Source organism: Colletotrichum aenigma (assembly GCF_013390185.1).
Source record: "Colletotrichum aenigma strain Cg56 chromosome Unknown KSG_Cg56_contig05, whole genome shotgun sequence".
NCBI classification, from domain to species: Eukaryota; Fungi; Ascomycota; class Sordariomycetes; order Glomerellales; family Glomerellaceae; genus Colletotrichum; species Colletotrichum aenigma.
The window spans coordinates 2430037-2450050 of record NW_023500911.1 but is presented as its reverse complement, the minus strand read 5'-3'; the positions used below and the strand labels follow the sequence as shown (position 1 = coordinate 2450050).

Here is a 20014-nt window from a genome sequence, read left to right as displayed (position 1 = left end):
GTGCATAATGCAGGACCCGAAGCCGTGATGGCCCGCGACGCGCGATTCAAGACGGCGGGCAAAAGAGAAAGAAAAAGAGACTTCACCAGCGTTCCGCATTAGTTGCTGCAATGCCCTTTCCCAATGACGCACCGCCTGCATTGAAGTCGTGGTGCCCAGCTGAGAGGTGCGGCGTCGGTCTCTGTGTAACAGCCGCCACTCCAAGCAAGATCCATGTCAACGCAGAAGTGAAGCCCGCGAGCCGCGGTCAAATTCTGCATCACCACTTAGCCGCGGTGTTGAACGTCCACGAGACGCGGCTCTGCGCCAACTCCCCGCCCTTTTGATCTAGCGCAGCTCAGCCCTTCAGCTCAACCCGGGATAGGCAAAGGGGGAAAATGACTCTTGTCCACGCCGGCTTCACGACCCAATTTTCCACAACCATCCTCGACACGCGGTCAAGCAAGCATTCACACCTCGTGCCATCTCCAGAACTTTGCCCAAAAAACCTGCCACTACGACAGCACCATGACCCGGGACTCCTCCCCGGACCCCGCAAGATTCCGGAAGTTCATCTCAACCCCAGTTTCCCCCAGACTGGGGGAAGTTTACGGGAGAAATTCTACCAATTACGCCAAGCCTGCCGCCTCTGCACACCGGAAATGCTCGACTCGGGTTGTGGTGGCTCGATCAGCGCGCGTAACCCAGGCATAACACTTGTCCGCACTCCATATGAATGGATGTGTGACCAATGTGCAGAGTAAGCCACACGCACAGCAGCTGGGGAATTAGTGAACACGACGTAGGTACGGAGATACAGAGACTCGTTTGTTTGTGACCAAGGCAGCAACCTCGTCGTTACGACCGCTCCTTGTATCCGACGGCGCGCGCGCGCCCACACTACTACCTACACACACGCACACACACGCTCACCGTACGTAATACGGCACCTCGGCCGAGCCACAAGGAGCAACTCTCTCTTAACCTCCAGACCACACACCGCAACACGTCTACTTAAGAACCTTTGAGTTGCCCCAATTGGCTTTTGCTTTCCAGTCCCCTGGTTCTTCGTTGACAGGTTGAACAACCCTTCTTATTTTTCCTTGTTCTAGTCGGGTCTTGCAAGTTGGTTCTCCTTCCTCAGACAATTGCAACAAGTCTGCGATTCATCTACCGGTCTCAACATTGCTGTCTGTCTCTTCTTCCGCCAAAAGCAATTTGCCCATCATGGACAAGAACGATATGACTAGCGACCAGCATGAACATGCCATCGGGAAGGACGTCGATCTGCCCGCCGTCGACTATGTCCCGGGCAGCGACGAGGAGAAGAAGCTCGTGAGGAAGATTGACATGGTAAGACAGCATCGAGACATTTGGTGATTACACGACGCTGACCCTAAGCAGTATCTCCTGCCCTTGATGTGGCTCATGTACCTTCTTTCCTACATGGACAGAACCAAGTAAGTTGCCATCCAACTCTGTGACTCTGCCTGCCGTGATGTCACCTCAAAGCTAACCCCTATTCCCCCAATCTTCAGCATCGGCAACGCCAAGATCGCCGGCATGGACAAGGACCTTGGCCTTGACTCTGGCAAATACTCGATCGCCCTCATCGTCTTCTTCATCGGATACGTCCTCTTCGAAGTCCCCTCCAACATGCTCCTCACCCGCACCCGTCCCAGTATCTACCTCCCCGGCATCATGGCGGTGTGGGGCTCGGTGACCATCGGAATGGCCTTCTGCCCAACCTACGAGGCCCTCGTTGGTTTCCGTGTTGTCATGGGTTGTAAGTAAAAACCATCGCATCCAGCGTTTTCATTCTTGCCTTTTCTCACAACTCCGCAAAGGCCTTGAGTCCGGTTTTGCTCCCGGTGTCCTGCTTCTCCTTTCCTCGTGGTACAAGAAGGAGGAACAGTCCAAGCGATTCGCCGTCTACATCTCCGCCGCCATCCTCTCCGGTGCTTTCGGCGGTCTCCTCGCTGGTTCCATCACCAGCGGTCTGCACGAGGTCCACGGCATCGCGGGATGGCGCTGGCTGTTCGTCGTCGAGGGCGCCGCCACAGTCGGCGCCGCCGGCATCGCCTTCTTCGTCCTCCCCGACTTCCCCGCCAACACCTCTAAGCTCAAGTTCAACGAGAGGGAGCGCGCCCTGGCTATCCGCAGACTCCAGAGCGATGAGCAGGCCCTGCGTGGCGAGGAGGAACCCGTTCTCGGTCACTGGGCTGCCTTCAAGCTTGCCATGGTCAGCTGGAAGACTTGGCTCTTTGTCGTTGGTTACATGGTAAGCCCTACTCACCTTCAATCTTGGTACTTATAAACACCGGCAAACTGACACAACCACCACCGCAGGCCATCGTCGGTTCCTCCACTCTGTCCTACTTCTACCCCACCCTCGTTAGCGGTCTCGGCTACACCTCGACCGCCGCCCAGTACATGACGATCCCCATCTTCGGCGTCGCCTTCGTCTGCACGGCCATCACCGGATACTTCGCCGACCAGCACAGCAAGTGGCGCGGACTGATCCTCGGCGCCTGGATGGCCGTCGCCATGATCTGCTCCATCATCATCTGCGTCGTCTACAACTTCACGGCCCGCTACGCCCTCCTGGTCATCATGGCGTCCGGTCTGTGGGCCTCCAACGGTCTGGCCCTGTCGTACGCCTCCGTCAGCTTCGGCGACATGGCCAACGAGACCCGCGCCATCTCCCTAGCGTTCGTCAACGCCATGGGTAACCTCGCCCAGATCTACGGCGCTTACCTCTTCCCCTCGAGCGACGCTCCCAAGTACCTCATGGGCTTTGGTGTCATTAGCGGATTGTGCTTCACTGGCGTGGCTTCGTACGTTGCCCTCCACATCTTCTTGAGGAAGAAGAACCCCCAGTATTAGGGGCAGAATGTATGTGGAAATATCACAGTAGGAACGGGGAAAGGGAAAAACATCCATGTTGGTTGGATGATCCGTTGTTGTTATTTAGGTTGATACCCAATCACACGTGTGGCCATTGAGTATGGCTAGATCGATTAACTCCTTATTACTGTACCTGCTGTAAAGTTTGCCTGTAGTGTTTGATGCCTCCGTCTTGTAGAAGCTAGCCTCGTATTCATGTTATTACCTCCAGCGAGTGTGTCACCTTGTTTGTAAGTCTTCGCCAAGTAGCAGACAGCTCCATGAAACTTTGCCGTTGCAATGCAAGCCTCCATCCTGGAAAGCGTACATGTTGGTAGAGACCAGACCAAACAATTTGTTTGGAACCAAGATAAGCTATACTGCTGTTTCAAAATTTCGCCCATCCCATTAGATTGTGGTAGAATGTCATCTTGTCCCGGTGCGAGAAGGGGGATTGCTCCAAAATGAGATCGCTATTTCACCCAGAAGCCCCGACGTTTATCAACTCGTGAAAGACATGCTTTGAACACGACGTTCACATGGATGCAACAGGTAGACGCCCCTGCTCTTGCCAGTTTCGAAGATTCGCCCCTTCTTTCATCTACCTAGAAGCTTCCTCTTTTCCCTTGATTCTAATTCTTTCATCTCGATCTTGTCTATAGCTTTTTCGTCGCCGTATTCGACCATTCCTATCCTTCACAGAAGAATCTAGACCAAAAGTCAACCTCGGCCACCATCCTGAAGAGAATCTCCCCATGATCATTCTCTCGTGGCGCATCATTAGGAACAATTCTATTCCACGACGATCTAGGTCTTTTGACTCTTTTCCACAATCATGGCCATCCAAACGAGCCTCGCAGCTACCTCGCAACCCATAATCCTCGCCTCCTACGACGACCTTACCGATCATGAAAAGGGCAGCTGCAATCCCATCCTCAACCACCTTCTGACTCTCAACCGAACTGGCAAGACCCTCGACGACGCAGCTCGCAAAGCCTTCTGGGAAGCCGTCTTCCAACGTTGGACAACCTCCCCCTCCGCCCACAACCCCCTACCCCACTCCCGCCCGCGAGAAGACAGCGGCACACCAGTCGCGATTCTCAAACAAGATGCGCCCATGAAGACCAAGACCCCCGGCAGCGCCACGATCCCCCCCGACAGGCGGCAAGGCGCGACCGTCTGGCTCCAGCCTGTCCCCAACTTTGTCACACAGCAGATCACGTACAAATGGACTGACGGTGCGAACCGAAAGGTTCCACGAAGCGCAACAAGCCTTCTCCCAGACCTCTCATGGACCCAGGCAAAGATCGAAGCAGTTATCAAACGCGACCACAAGGAACTCGATAGGGTGGGCCGCCTCAACATGAACGCTGCCGTCTACTACGCCCGGGAGCAGCTCCTCAGTCATCTCAAGCTTGACCGCCGCGACGGAAGCCGAAAGGGTCACAAACGCTGCAAGGCTTGTAAAACGCGCGGGGTGTCAGACATGCAGGAGTTTCAAGAGATCCGCCTCTGCGGGGACTTCATTGCGGCTTACAAAGATCTCTCGGCTGGGTACTTTGCGCACGAGAAGCAGCCTCTTGTCGGCCCATCTTTCACGTAGTCGTGTCTGCAGAACAGGGAAAGGGGTCTGCTGGGTACATATCGAGGAGGTTGGAAAGGAGACACAAGCCTAGTGTTGGCGTTGACGTCGTTATGGGAAATAGATATCATCTTGAAGACAGCTCCGGCTTCTCATTTCAAGAGCTTCATGATGCCAGTGATTACTTGCCACTGATTCTTCAATAACTTCGTCTAATGATTTACATCGCTGTCTGGGCGCGCCCAAGCCGGGGAAGCATGTCATAACATTTGCCACCGGCCGCGATCAAAAGTCAGGTAGCCTACCAATGGCTATGTTACAAATCCGAGACCTTCTTACCATTGACAGAATGCTCATCTTCAACGCACTGATCCTTGAAGCCTCCCATGCTCACGAGTGCGTCCCCGACGCATTTGGGGCTAGTTTTCGCCGGCACTATCGCCGAAAAGAACCAGGACGCACCCACCTCCTTCGGCCTAGGCTCAGGGAATTTGGTGTTGAATCTGTAGTAATCGTTGTAGAACCACTGAAACGTCGAGTCAAGAATACCGGTGTCGCCGCTACACTTGATAATCGCTGAGGAGAGTTTGTCTCCGTCAGATGCAAGCTTGTCATCGCGGAATCCGCCGCCACGAATAAACACCTTGAGCTTCCTCTGATCTTGGAACCAAGTGAAGCTGCACGAGTTCCAGACCCAATCCTGCTGGACCTTCTGGATCCTTTCCTTGTCAAGGGCCACGCCGGGTGCGGCATACGCTGGGTCCTGCTTCTCCATGGCCAGCGGCTCACGCGTGCTGCAGTTCGTGTGGACGAAGATGGTGATGCCATCGGGTACCTCCTTGCCGCTGGTTTTGTCTTTGATGTTCCAGAGCTGGTCGACGCAGTAGTTCATTTTGTGGTTGGCACCGTCTTTCTTGGACGTGCTGCAAGACGTTCCTGTTTTCCAAACGGACTCAGATAAGGTTCCGCTGGAAGAAGATAGTTTTAGTCTAGACACATATTGGAGATACCCGCTCAAAAGACTGACCATGTGATCTTCTTGACGGGAATGAAAGTGAAGTAGCCGCACTGGCCCTCTTTCGTGTCGAGAGACCAGTTTTGGCCTTGCGCATAAAACTCCAGATCACTCTTCGAACCGTACCCACCAGATATTCCAACCTCTAAAGCCTGGTCTAGGTTGGAACCGGACTTCTTCCAACTGCCGAGTGGCACCTTATCGTTTGTGGTGAGGTTGCAGGCCAGGGGGTAATGGCATTTCGTGTAAGCAAAAGGCTGCTCGCGACTCCATTCGAAGTAGGTGCCTAGCAAATTGAACCCTCTGTTACTGGATAGTTTCAATGATTGCAACAGCCGTTCTTAGAAACAAACTTACGAATTTGGCAGAAGCTCATACATTTAACCTGGGTGCCTTTACCGTTATATACCTTGTCCCAACTTTGACAAGAACCGTCGGATTGCAACTTGAGCGTGGGCTTGCAGTCGGCATCCCCATACTGCCGATAGAGATCAGCAGGTTTGTCCTTATCTTCGCACGGACTTGAGGCACGCTTTTCGAGAAAGGAGGTTTTGTTGAACAGAAATGCCGCGCGCTCTTCTGGCCTGATGGTCCATAAGGGAGGGTCGGATGGGTCCCAGTCGAATTTGACGGATGCCGCCTGAGCTTGTAAATCGGGTGTCCTTGGCGAAGGGAGAAGTGTGATGAAGAATAAAATACAGGAGCAAATGATTCCCTTCAAGACAACACCTTTTGACGTGATGGTAGCCCCGTAAAGGGTTGCTTGAAGACTAGCCGCTACCATTTCCTATGTTTATCAACAGGATCAACAGGACGTTGGACGAACGCACGACTTGATCGCAAGTCGGGCATGGCTGGAAGCTTTGGTACTTATACTCGTAACACGGACAAAATAAGGGTGAGTGGATGCCGTCATTTCATATTTTAAGAGCAGAACCAAAGGCCAAGACTAAGAAACATGTATATTCTTCCTAGCAACTGCATGATCGATCGCCCGACTTTTGGGGTACATGCTGCAGTAGAACTAATTTTGGGGCTGAGTGGAAGCAAGGGGCTAATGTGCACATCTGACCGAGAAATCGACACAGATCCAGTGACGTTGCATCGTCGTAGTTTCCAACAACAAGTCATCATTGGCGAGTTGTAAGGCGGGTTTTGTGCTTTTTCTTTTGTTAGATGCCAAGCCACGGTAAGCATGTGCTAGATCAAATAAATGCAGCCAAGATGCAGAGCTGGAATCAGGGCAGAAGGTTGGAAACTTGTATATTTTGGTGTGTTACCGGGAAAGCTTGATGAAGGCGGAGGACAGTCGCTGTGTTTGTCTTGACTGGTGGTACAACAAGAATGTTGTGCCGCACACGTGGACGTTGTTTTCTTTGAAACTAATCTTGCTGGCACAGGCTTACGTCTAGAATCTCTTTCGTTTGATCTGAGGGATGTATATAAGAACCCATCAGATCCATGCATCTACCGTTGGCAAGACCGGATAGCAGACCACCAAGGCGGGGTGCGTCATTCAGTATCGTTGAGGATGGCCAGTTGCACTTTCAGCCACTAGTATCATCATGACAATGAACTTCATGATATATTTGAATAGAGCAGGCTATTCTCATTGCAAGTGTCTGCCGCCAGGTTCAGGACCGGAATCGGGGTTATCCCGGGCTCGGGTTCGGTGCCGGACATGGGCCCAGCCGTTGGGCCTGCCGATCGCATATCAAAATTCCGATATTTTCTTTATTGTACAAGGGTACAAGGATGAAGCCGGCATATCGGATGCACGATGAGCGATGAAATAAAGATTGCGCGGTGTCGACACGAAGTTGCGTTTTCAACTACCTTTTCTGTAAACTTAGACGCGCTCTTGAGCACTACTTTCGGTTTAGCGCATGCCAAGACTGGACCTGCGAAGGGTTCCTTGATCTTCACCGTGGCCCCTGCTTGCACCCCCGACTTATCAGATTGCGACCCCTCTTTCGACGGTCTATACTACGGCAGCAATGAGAAAATGAGTAAACAATCTCTTCGATATCCGGCTTAGCTAACGCTGGGGTCTACTACGCCTAGCGAGGCCGGAAACTGAAAGGGGAAGCTAATCTACATATTTATATATAAGACTACAGACGCTGGAGGATTAGTGGGCGGGCCCTCTAGTGAAACTCCTAGAGCGTAGCTTCTAAGCCTCTATACTAGAAATATATTTAGGATTAATTAAATTACTATTCTTAATATAATCTTCTTAAATAGTAAAATAAAAGTTTAAGAGAAACTATTAATAATAGTAAAATAAGTAGTAGAAATAAGTAGTAATTAAAATACATATTTTAAAATAAAAAAACTACTTTTTTAGAGAAAATAACGAATATCTTTAAATTAAAATAAATTAAACTTCTTTAAATAAATAGTAGTAGTAATAATAATAATAGTAATAAAATCTCTAAAAAGCTATATGACTTTTAATTTATATTCTAAATATATTACAACTATTATAAATTTCTAAATATTTAGTTTAGTTTTAGTTTTAGCTACCGAAATCTTATTTATTATTAAATATTTATTTTTAAACTATTTAAAATTTAAGCTAATAAATATAAACAAATAAAAGTAATTAAAAAAAAGAAGTAAAACTAAAGCTAATATTAAATTTATAATTAAAATAGAAATTAAACTTAAAAATAATAATTTGAGCTATTTAAATAATAATTAATAGTTATAAATAATTATTATTTAGAACTTAATAATAGTTATTGAATAATTATATATATTTTTAAAAGAACATTAATAATTTTAGCTATTACAAAATAATTAGTATATATATTACTAGTAAAATTAATAGTAATAACAAAATATAATATAAAATAATTATAAACTTTACTTTTTAGTATACTAAATATAAGATATAAAAGCTATATTACTAACTATTTAGATTATAATAGCCAAGATATTTTAAGCTTTTTTAGTAATAAAAATATTATAAAAATAAAGATTTATATTATAATAAGCTTTTATTTTATAAAGAAGTTAAAAAGCTTTTAAACTATATTAATAGCTAGCTTCTTAAAATAAAAAGGTAGAGTATATTTAATGTATGTAGTAGTAGCTATTATATATTAAATAATATTAATATAGATAAATAAATAATATATTCTTTATACATATATTAGCTATGTTATGATTGTTTTTAATAATAAAAATAGTAGTAATAATAGTAATAGTAATAATATTAGAGAGATTTTTCTTTAGAGTTGTATTAATAAGATAAATAAATTAATAAAATAATAGAATAATTACTATTATTAAAGCTAAAGAAGTTATAAATATTAAAAGGCTTTCTAGCTTATTAAAACTTATTATATAGTATAATAGTAGTATTTAGAAAAACAAAAGAAGAAGTTATAATAATAAGAAGTTTAAAAGATATAACAGTAAGTATATAATAAAGTAGTAAAAATATAATTATTAAATCCTATTATTATATCAAAATAAATTATCTTATAAACCTTTTTAGATACTAATTTTATTTCATTTCCCCTCTATTAAATTAATTACTAAAAGGTTTTATTAATTTATTTAGAAGCTATAAAATATTATTATATTTATTATATTATTTAGTGAGGTTAAAAGATAATATAAAAGGATAATCAAAGAAAGAAAATAAAAAGAAAAAAGAGATATGTTATTATTATTTAACTATTGAGGGGTGTAATATAATAGATTAAGGCTTTTATAAGAGATTTTAGTAGATATTAATAATAACTTGAAACTATCTAACTACTTAACTCTAACTATTTAACTACTTAACTACTAACTTGAACCATAATAATATTATTATTATAGTTATTTAAATCTATTATAACTTCTAAATATTTATTTTAATAAGCTGATTTATATTTAAAGTAATTAAGAGGAACTTTATAGGTTAGTTTATATTTAGCTAAAAGCTTCAAAAAGGTCTTTATTAGTAATAGCATTAATATAATTATCTAAATCTATAGTAGCTTTTTGTTATTTACTTAAATAGGCTAATTATTATCTAAAATAATTAACTTAATAGATTAGTTTATGTTTAGCTAAAAGCTTTAGAGAGGCTTTTATTAGTAATATTATTACTATAGTTATTTGAATCTATATTAACTTTTAAGCTTAAATAGGCTAATTATTATTTAAGGTATAAAAAAGTATTACACTTAAGCGTAAATAAGAGGAAAAAGCATATTTAATAACTAAATAATATATTAAATAGTATAATACTATATATTATTAATATAACTTCTTATAGTTTTAGTTTTATGATAGTAAAAATATTTATAGTTAAAATTTCCTTTAAATATAACGCTATTGATAGTTTTAATATAGAAAATAGTAATATAAACTAAACTAAACTAAAACTTATATATAGAAATATTTATAATAGTATACTTAAAAGTGAAGCTTTAAACCTTATAGATAGTAGTAATAAAAGTATTTATTAAGAGAAACTATATATATATAACTATATATATATAAGATTACACTTTTATAATATTTATACGTAATTTAGAAGATAAATATGATATTAAAGCTAGAGATATTAATAAGTCCTTTATATATATTGAATTTAAAGAGAATAATGAAAGGTATATTATTTTACTAGTTAATATAAAAAGCCTAAGTAATATCTTAAATAATACTAATAACGCTATTGTACAGCTTAGCTTTAATTTATATATTCTCTATTAATATAATATATAAGCTAATATAAAGGAATAATTTAGTATAGAAACTATTAATATTAGTAAAAGAGACTTTATTAATATTAAAACTAGAATACTAAGCTATAAAAAGAGAATTAGAAACTTAAGACTTTTAAGCTTTATTATATTATACTTATTAACCTTAATATTGATAAAAAAGATAAAAAGAAAGTATTATTAAACTTTTAAACTTATTAAATTAGAAATATCTAACACATATAAATATAAAATATATATTATATTTTAAAAAATGATTTTAGGGATATAAAGCTAATCTAAAGCTTATTAAAAAATAGCTTAATTATTATTTTATTACCAAATAATAATACTTAGCTTAATAGTTTTATTAAATAAGTAGTAGTTATTCTTTCTATTAATCTTGTATTAATCTCTAAATAGTTTATTATTATAAAGTAGTCTTTCTATAACTAGTAGAAGTTAGAAAAAATCACTTATAATTAGGATATTAAAGCTTCTAAAAAGTATATCAATATTATTTAGAAGGATCTATTTAAAATAATTATTTAACTATTTAAATATTTATAAACTAATTATCAATTTCTTATTAATAATAAAGTATTAAATTAATCTCTATATAGTTTATAATAATATAACATTAATATTAATAAGTAGATAGAACTATAACTAAATAATAAGTAAATAGAGAAGGTTATAGAGAGTAAAACCTCTAATACTATTTGCTATAATACTAATTAATATAAAAATTATTATATAATTACTAAAATTACTAATAAGCTCTTTAAAAGTATAATATAGAAGTTAAATAACATAAGACTTTTTAATACCTCTTTTGCTATTAATATATAGTAATAGCTATAATAAATTATAATACTTTTATACTTAAATATAGTAAACCATAATTAAATTAAAGATCTAATATTAATAAGAATTAAAATTATTAATATTTATTTTAATATACTTCTTAGTAGTATAAAGAAATATACTAATATATTAACTTTTCTAAATCTTCTAATAATCTATAATACCTAGCTTATTAATATATTATTTAATATAAAAACCCTAATTATAATTGAAATTAATCTTTTAGTTACTTAAGATATTAATACTTTCTATTTTAATAGAATATTAAAAAGCTTTGGTAGTAAGCTTATACTAAATAATAATATATATCTAATCTTTAGCTTTAGTATACTTAAACGTATCCTTAAAGAGATCTTTTTTAGAACTATTATAGAAGCCTAAAGTATAGTTATTATAGTATATTTAGTAAGCTATATATACCTCTTAATATATCTTAAAGTAGTTACTTTTAACTATTAATAATTTATCTAAGTTTTACCAAAGATAGTTAAATATTAATTTAATATAGTAGTAGTTTTTAATATAAATAAAGTTAGACTTTTTATACTAAAAGAAGTAGTTAATAATATATGACTTAGTTTAAAAGAATTTATACTAAAAAGTATAAATAGTATTAATATTTTAAATAAAATAAATAAATATTATATTCTCTTAAAGACTTTTAACTAGATATTATTAGTATTTCTTAAAGATACTCCTTTTTAAATATATTTAGCTTTTTATAGTAATATAGATATTATTATTAACTTAATTAAAAGATTAATAATTAATTAAAACGATAGTATAATTATATTTAGCTAAAGGTTATACTAAGAGGATATAATAAACTTTTTAAATACTTTAATTATATTTAGTAATAAACTTATTTATTATCTTAGTAATAAGTAAAACTACTAGCTAAACTAAACCAAGTAAGAGGAAAACCTTATTTAAAATGTTTTTATAGCTTTTTATTTTTATTTTTATTTTACTACAGTATTCATTAATATTTAATAGTAATGTAAGTGCTTATATAGAGAGTAATATTAACATTAGCTAGCTAGCTAATAGAGATAATAAAATTAAACTTATTAAGTATTTATTATTGTACTTATTAATATATATAAAATAATATAAATTAATATTATAAATAAGTATGGTAATATCTTATTTAAAAAAAAGAAAGTAAAAATCATAATTAAGCTTATTAGTATTTTCCTTTTTATATTAATAATAGCTATTATATATAAAATACTATGTATAGTTAATAACACTTAATAAGAGGCTAAATATTAAAAATAAGGCGTTTAGCTTAATAAAATTAAGAGAATTAGCCTTATTCTAAGTATTAAATTAATAATATAATTTTAAGTTTATAGCACTTATATAGTAGCTTTATTCTTGTATAAAATTACTATTTAACTCTTCTATTAATATATCTTATATAGTTAAATAAGTTTTTAATCTCATAGAAACTATAGATATATATACTACTATAGCCCTAAAATTTGAAGCAATCCTAATAATTAATAATATTATATTTTTAATTAGTACTTTATCTTAGAATAATTGGGAATATTAAATAAAGAGATATGTTATAATATAAAAATTATCCTATAGGTTATTCTATATAGTTTAAACCATTTAAAGCTAATTAGCCTAAAGCTATTTATTAAACTTAAATATATATTTTTAGAGGTAATACTAATAGTAATTAATAACGCTAAATATAATAAAAATAGAAGGGTAGCTTAAAATATATAGAATAGCTTTAAATTAACTATATTTTATCTATTAATATATATAAATACTTTAAAAATATCTCTAAACTAAATAATAAAATTTAAAATAGCTTTTAGTTTAGATATATAATTAGTAAAAATAATATAAAAATTATTAATTATTATCTCCAACCGCTTAATATACTTAAGAAAATAAACACTTCTACCTAAAGCCTTTTTATATATTATTATATCAAAAACTATAAAATAGAAATAAAAATAATAAGCAAAAGAGCTATTTTTACACTTAAAAGTATATTATATATATATAAAGTAGTTAATATTTCTGAAATATAGCTAAACAAACTCTTTAAAACTATTAAAATAAAATATAAAAAATACTAAAAGTAATAAAGCTTATAAGTTATTTGGATTATTTAGAGAGGTAGCTTTAAATGAAAATATATTAACATAATCCTAAATAGTAGGCTGAATAATAAGCTAAGTAATATTCAAATTACTATATAGATACTTTAAATCAAACTAATCTATTATAATATTAAGTAAAATAATAATATTAGTATTATCTATATTATACTTTATATTAAAATTAAACTTTTGTCTAGCTTATTAAGAAACTATTATAAAAATTTATTTATCACACTATTACTATTAAATAACTAATTTAAATTTATTATATTAAAAATAATATTAATATAACTTAAATAGTTATTAAGTAGATAATAAAGCTAGATATGAATATAGTTCTTATAAATAATAAATTATTAATAGAATTACTAATATATATAGAGGTTTTAATCTATATTTATAGAACAACGAATAATAATATTAACATTTATAAATAAAAAGAGTAGCTAATTATATACTTTAGCTATACTATAAAAGAAATTAATAATATAACCTTTATAAGTATACTAAACGCTACAAACTTAATAGAGGTTAATAGTATAATAAACTCTTATAATAAAAATCTTTTTAATATAACGTACTTTACCAGTCAGCCGCACATATCAGTCAGCTGCACACTTTTCCTCATCTTTCAAATATCATATAAGGTTTTACAACCAGAACGTAGAAAATCAATTAGCTCTTATCGGTATCTGATTCACTAGACGATTCTACATCTTTAGAACACGTTCGCGCATTATGGCCTGTCTTGCTGCACACACCGCAACGCTGTTAAGCCAACTAACCCTTCTTCGACAGACCCCTATCTTCACCTTCTTGAGGCGCTGGACGTTTCTCTTTACCCTTTTCTTCCAGGATAACCTGAGATTCTGCTATATTAAGTGCTCCTCTAAGCTGGACGTATGTCTTTTTTGCTCTCTAGCGCTTAGTAAGCGCTATACTAGCATCCTAAAGTGTGCGCACTTAATCTGTTAAAATTGTGATTAAGTGCGCTATTACCTATACACCCTTTGCTAGCTGGTTGACTGCTTTAATTATTAGTGTTAGAGAGCTTCCCTAATAGGCTGAGATCTAAGTTTTAATAAAGTTTAACTGTGAAAGCGCTTTATATTAGTTAGAGGGCGTTTATGTCACGGGCTAGAGCCCGGCCGAGATCTCCGGCTTTGCCGGAGCAGCTACCGAGACCTGGCTCCGCTGGGTCCACTATTCTGCCGTAGCACACCGCCTAGCCCCGGTGTGCTTCACCGCCGCTAGGCGCCTATCCCTGTAAAGTCCCTTCTTCCTTCTTCAGCTTAGAATAGTCAATCGACGGCACCTCTACGTTGAACAAGCCTAGGGGCTAGCCCCTTACATATTCTAAGCTTAATAACAAAGACGCTATATGAAACCTCACGAGTGCGACAGGATGGATTCGCTAGAGGGTAGCGCAAACGACGCAATAAACGCTGAAATTGACCGCCGGATCAACGAAGCGGTGAACGCAAGCATACGTCCTCTTCAGGACCAGATGGTCCAGCAGTCGACCTAGATGACGCAGCTCTTGACAGCTCTAAATAGGCTTATGTCACCGGATAGAGCAACCCCTACGCCGCTCGCGAGTAGCATACCGACCCCGTCCACAGCCGATACGACTATACAGGCTCTAAGTGACGGTATAGTGAAGGTAGCTGAAGGGCGAAAGAAGCCCCTACTGAATCCCGTAAAGTTCACGGGAAAGCGTAAAGACTACCCAGCATGGTCTCAGCAAATGCGCGATAAGATAACCCTGGATATATAGTGTATAGGGGGTAAGGCTGAGGTCTGGTATTATATCAACTCACGCCTTAACGTTAACCCTCAATAAGTTGTTGCTACCTTTTACGCTGCTGGTGGCCCTGAGGGTAAACGAGACCCCTCTGAGTTTATGAGGTACTTAGACTGTATATATAAGGACCTAAGTGCTACCTCTCGCGCAGCTGCTATGCTACAAACGATCTGGCAACAGGACGATCAGTCTCTCGCCTCTTTTCTCCCCTAATTCGAGAGAATACTGTCAGAAGCTGGAGGAGCAAGTTGGGCAGACCAGGCGAAGATAACCCTCCTCGAGGGAGCACTTAGTACGCAGCTTCAGCAAGCTCTCGTTACTGTCGACCTCCCTGTTGATGACTACTATGGATGGCTTGTGCGCGTACAAGATGTAGCTGCAAGGCTAGAGAGACTTCCAGCTATAACGCGTAGGAACAGCTCATACCGCCCCAGAGCCCCCGAAGCAAGCAGGCACCGCGACGACGATAGTGATGTGGTTATGACCGGCGTAAGCCGCGCAAGGAACAAGAAGAGAGCTATAGAACCGCAGCGCCACAGACGCTACTCCTCCTCATCTAAGTCTGAGGGTAGTGAGCAACCACATAAGGACAGTCGCCAATGTTATAACTGTAATAAGATAGGCCATATCGCTATATAGTGCCCTAAGCTAAAGCGTTCAGGACCAAAGAAGGTTAAGAAGGTTAAGAAAGCCAAGAAGCTAGAGGAGAGCAGCAATAATAGTGCTACAGATGAGTTGAGAAGTTCTGAGGCTGAAGAGAGCTTGGGAAAAGAGTAACTCTAACGCAAAGTTGGGCGTTAGAGGCAAAGTCTAGTGATATCACAGAATAGAAGCAGTTTAAGCATCGCATGAGCAGCAAGTCAGCAGTGATCACTACCCGCATATATAGGGGCACTCAGGCGGACGCCCTAGTGGACACTAGGTGCAACCTATACGCCCTTATCGACCACGACCTAGCCTATAAGCTCCGCCTGCCTATAGTAGACTGCTCTAAGCGGGTACTAGGCAGCTTTAGCGATAGTATAGGTGCTACGAAAGCAATAGGCGTAGTTGTCTTTAACCTTAAGCTATGCGGTTATAACGAGAAGATCTTTGCGTATACCATACGTAGCCTTAGCGACGACCTATTCCTAGGGAAGCCATGGATGGAGAGGAACCATATCCTATACGATGCTGCGGCATAGCGTATACGGCATAGGAGGGGTGGTGTAGACCTACGTCTGAAAGGCGAGGAAGAGCCAGAACGAGTACGCCAGATCAGGACTGCCCGCTTGCTCCCAGGAGCCCCTTTTGCAACGCTCTATAAGAGGGTATGTCAACACACTAAAGGCACTACCAGACATAAAGTTCGAGCGATCAGCCTAGCAGATATACAGAAGGCTCTTATGAAGAAGACTGAGAAGGCAGACCTAAAGGCCCTCCTTCCGCCAGCTATACTAGCTGAGTTCCGCAAGCTATTCCAACCTGACGAAGCCGCCAACCTTCCACCGCATCGCCCTGGGGTCGACCACAGGATCCCTATCAAACAGGACGAAAGTGGTAATAAAGCTGTACTACCATAGGGTCCGCTCTATAGCATATCACGAGAAGAACTCCTCATCCTCCGTAAGACCCTATGAGACCTACTTAATAAGGGCTTCATCTGCGCTACCAGCTCAGAAGCATCAGCCCCAGTACTATTTGTATGTAAACCGAACGGAGGAATACGTTTCTATGTTAACTACTGCGCTCTTAACGAGCTTACTAAGCGCGACTGATACCCTCTTCCCTTGATTTGAGAGACGCTATAGACTGTCAGCGCTGCTAAGTGGTTCACTAAGCTAGACGTAATAGCAGCGTTCTATAAGATCCAGATCGCTTAGGGAGAGGAGTATAAGACAGCCTTCCAGACGAGATATAGGCTATTTGAATGGCTAGTTGTCCCCTTTAGGCTCACAGGAGCCCCCGCCACATTCTAACGATATATTAACAGCATACTTCGAGAGTATCTAGACGACTTTGCAACAGCGTATATAGATGACGTCCTGATCTACTCAAACAGCTTATAATAAGACCACAAAGCAAAGGTTAAGCTAGTACTGCATAAGCTTGCTGCAGCAGGGCTACGTTTAGACCCTCATAAGTGCGCGTTCTCTGTGAAGACAGTTAAGTACCTAGGGTTTATTATTACAGCTGGAGTTAGTATCTCTTGCGACCCTGAGAAACTGAAGGCGATTAAGGAATAGGCAGCTCCAAAGACAGTTAAAGGAGTCCGAAGCTTCCTTAGATTTGCAAACTACTACTGGATCTTCATCCCAGCATACTTAGAGATTGCTGGACCCCTGATAGCTCTTATAAAGAAGGGTGTCCCCTTCTGCTGGGGTAAGGAATAAGAAGCAGCATTCCAGGAGCTCAAGAGGATCTTTGCTGCTAAGCCTGTTCTATATCAACTGGACCCTGAGCGCACAACCTATGTTGAGGCCGATTGCTCCAGCTTTGCCCTTAGAGGCGTACTCTCACAGGAAGATAAGCACAGCAGACGTCACGCAGTAGCCTACCACTCGCAGCGGCTTAATGCTGCCCAGTTCAACTATCCGATACATAACAAGGAGATGCTAGCTATTATAAGCTGTCTATAAGAATGGAGAGCAGAGCTACAGAGTGTCAGCCACTTTAGGATCCTATCAGACTATAAGAACCTAAAGTACTTTATGACGAAGCAGAAGCTTACAGAACGGCAAAGCTGATAGGCAGAGGAACTATCTCAGTACAACTTCGAAATACAGTACCAGCCAGGAAGCGAAGCAGTAGTGCTAGACGCACTCTCTAGACGTGAACAAGACGTACCTACGTCTCTAGAGGATGAGCGTAAACAAGGTTAAATCCTACAGCTCCTCCCAGAAGCAACCCTACCCTCAGTGCGTATATAACGTATAGAGACAGCACTATTGATGCTTATATTTGCTGACGACGAAGAACTATAGCAACTCTGGGATCAGACCTAAGGATAAGATGAAGTCTACCAGCAGGCCTATGCTGCTGTGAAATAATGAGAAAGAAGCTTCCCCCTAAGCCTTAAGCTAAAAGTTCAGATCGCTGAGTGTGAGATTGATAATAGCAACTGACTACTGTTCAGAGATTAGATTTAGGTACTAGGTAACGAAGATCTAGATAACGACGCAAACAGGCTACGCACCTGTATCGTTCAAAGCACCCACGACTTAGTGCTCAGTGGCCATCCAGGAAGAGATAACACCCTCGCGCTGGTTAGTAGACGGTTTTACTGGCCCGGTCAGTCGCACCTAATATAGCGTTTCTGCTGTAACTGCGATAGTTATAGGTGTAGTTATATCTGGAGGGAACGTTATAAGGGACTTCTGAAACTACTACTGATACCACAGCGTATATAAAGCAACCTCACTATGGATTTTATTACTAACCTTCCCCTTATAGATAAGGGCGAGAGATATCTTTAGGTAATTATCGACCAGCTAGGTAAAGGCGTAACCCTTGAGGCGATAGAAAGCATAGAAGCTGAAGCCTATGCTAAACGATTTCTAAACTGCTACTTTAGGTTTTACAGCATCCCTATGTTAATTATAAGCAACAGAGGGAGCAACTGGACAAGCTGCTTCTAGCGGCAGTTCTGCAAGCTTTTAGGAATAGAGCAGCAGCTCAGCACCGCCTACTACCTGCAGACTGATAGAGGCCTAGAGAGGATAAACCAGGAGATCCAGGCCTACCTATGCAACTATGCCACCTACTCACAGAAGGACTAGGCATATAACCTTCCAGCAGCTCAGCTAGCGCTTTGTAGCTGCGATAATAGCGCTATTAGGATAAGTAGCTTCTTCCTAGAGCATAGATATAACCTAGAGCCTATTAAGGTTAAGGAAGCAAACCCAGAAGCCCCAAGGGCACCCGTGAGGGCTAAGCACGCAAGTTGGTAACAAGGCTTCAAGATGTGATGGATATAGCCTAATCAACCCTTACGTTAACGCAGCAACGCTATGAGGAACTGGCCAACGTGAAGCGCCAGCCTACAGAGAGACTAGAAGTGGGCGACAAAGTCTGGCTTCACATAGGTTATTATAGATCCCCTAGGCCTTATAAGAAACTGGATTAGCTACACCATAATACACAGTTACAAAAGTCATCTCACTATATTTGGTAGAGCTTAATATACCAGCAGCTATATACCCACGCGTCTATATGGATATCCTGAAGCGCGCAGGTAATAACCCCTTACCCGGTTAAACGTTAGATGACGAGCAGCTGCCACTAATTATAGACGATAAAGGCGAAGAGACCTGGAATATAGAGAGTATCGACGCTGCTACCTAGAAGCGTCGAGGGCGCAGGCGACGCCGCGAGGTTCTAGTTAAGTGGGAAGGATATACAGAGAGGACCTGGGAGCCTATTGAGACGCTCCAGGGGACAGAAGCAATAGAGGCTTACGAACGCCGTTACAGCTCTGCGATAGAGCATGATGGGGACCCAGCCTTAGCGCCGCGGGCGCGCCGGCGGAGGGGAGCGGGGGGGTGATGTCACGGGCTAGAGCCCGGCCGAGATCTCCGGCTTTGCCGTAGCACACCGCCTAGCCCCAGTGTGCTTCACCGCCGCTAGGCGCCTATCCCTGTAAAGTCCCTTCTTCCTTCTTCAGCTTAGAATAGTCAATCGACGGCACCTCTACGTTGAACAAGCCTAGAGGCCAGCCCCTTACAGTTTATAACTGCTAGGCTAGTGGTATTAAGGGATTAGTTGCAGGAGGTGTGGGCGTCTATATATATATATTAAGTTTCCTAATTATATAATTTAGGTCCTATAGTAAAATACTAGCTCTATAGAAGGCAGATTTAATATTTTTATTCATAAAGATCTTATTATAGGCTTTATAGAAGGTAATAAAGAACTCAGACTTTATAATATAGTCAACAGAGGATTTAATGAATATATTGATTTCATCCCTATATATATGTTTTAAAAGTGAGTATAGTATAATATCTAATAGCTGGAGTAAGTGAGATGAATATAGAGGCATACTAACAGTTATAATATTATTCTGCT

The 20014-nt window shown here is 39.6% G+C and overlaps 4 protein-coding genes across 4 annotated transcripts; 3 read left to right on the top strand and 1 right to left on the bottom strand.

Moving 5' to 3' along the window:
• Positions 1 to 1206: 1206 nt before the first annotated feature.
• Positions 1207 to 2865, top strand: prlL-24 (MFS transporter prlL; the record flags this gene model as incomplete). The annotated part of the gene is made up of 5 exons (XM_037323573.1): positions 1207 to 1332; positions 1384 to 1439; positions 1518 to 1765; positions 1827 to 2260; positions 2329 to 2865. The coding sequence occupies 5 exons, from the start codon at positions 1207 to 1209 to the stop codon at positions 2863 to 2865; spliced, it is 1401 nt and encodes a 466-aa protein (XP_037177606.1).
• A 1117-nt stretch (positions 2866 to 3982) lies between these two features.
• On the top strand, positions 3983 to 4468 carry CGCA056_v008325 (uncharacterized protein; the record flags this gene model as incomplete). The annotated part of the gene is made up of 1 exon (XM_037323572.1): positions 3983 to 4468. The coding sequence occupies one exon, from the start codon at positions 3983 to 3985 to the stop codon at positions 4466 to 4468; it is 486 nt and encodes a 161-aa protein (XP_037177920.1).
• Positions 4469 to 4763: 295 nt separating this feature from the next.
• On the bottom strand, positions 4764 to 6246 carry CGCA056_v008324 (uncharacterized protein; the record flags this gene model as incomplete). The annotated part of the gene is made up of 3 exons (XM_037323571.1): positions 4764 to 5415; positions 5475 to 5748; positions 5820 to 6246. 3 exons carry the CDS (start codon positions 6244 to 6246, stop codon positions 4764 to 4766), a joined length of 1353 nt encoding a protein of 450 aa, XP_037177915.1.
• Positions 6247 to 15816: 9570 nt separating this feature from the next.
• On the top strand, positions 15817 to 18726 carry CGCA056_v008323 (uncharacterized protein; the record flags this gene model as incomplete). Its single annotated transcript, XM_037323570.1, has 3 exons — positions 15817 to 16064; positions 16308 to 16507; positions 18614 to 18726. 3 exons carry the CDS (start codon positions 15817 to 15819, stop codon positions 18724 to 18726), a joined length of 561 nt encoding a protein of 186 aa, XP_037177602.1.
• Between the last annotated feature and the right edge of the window lie 1288 nt (positions 18727 to 20014).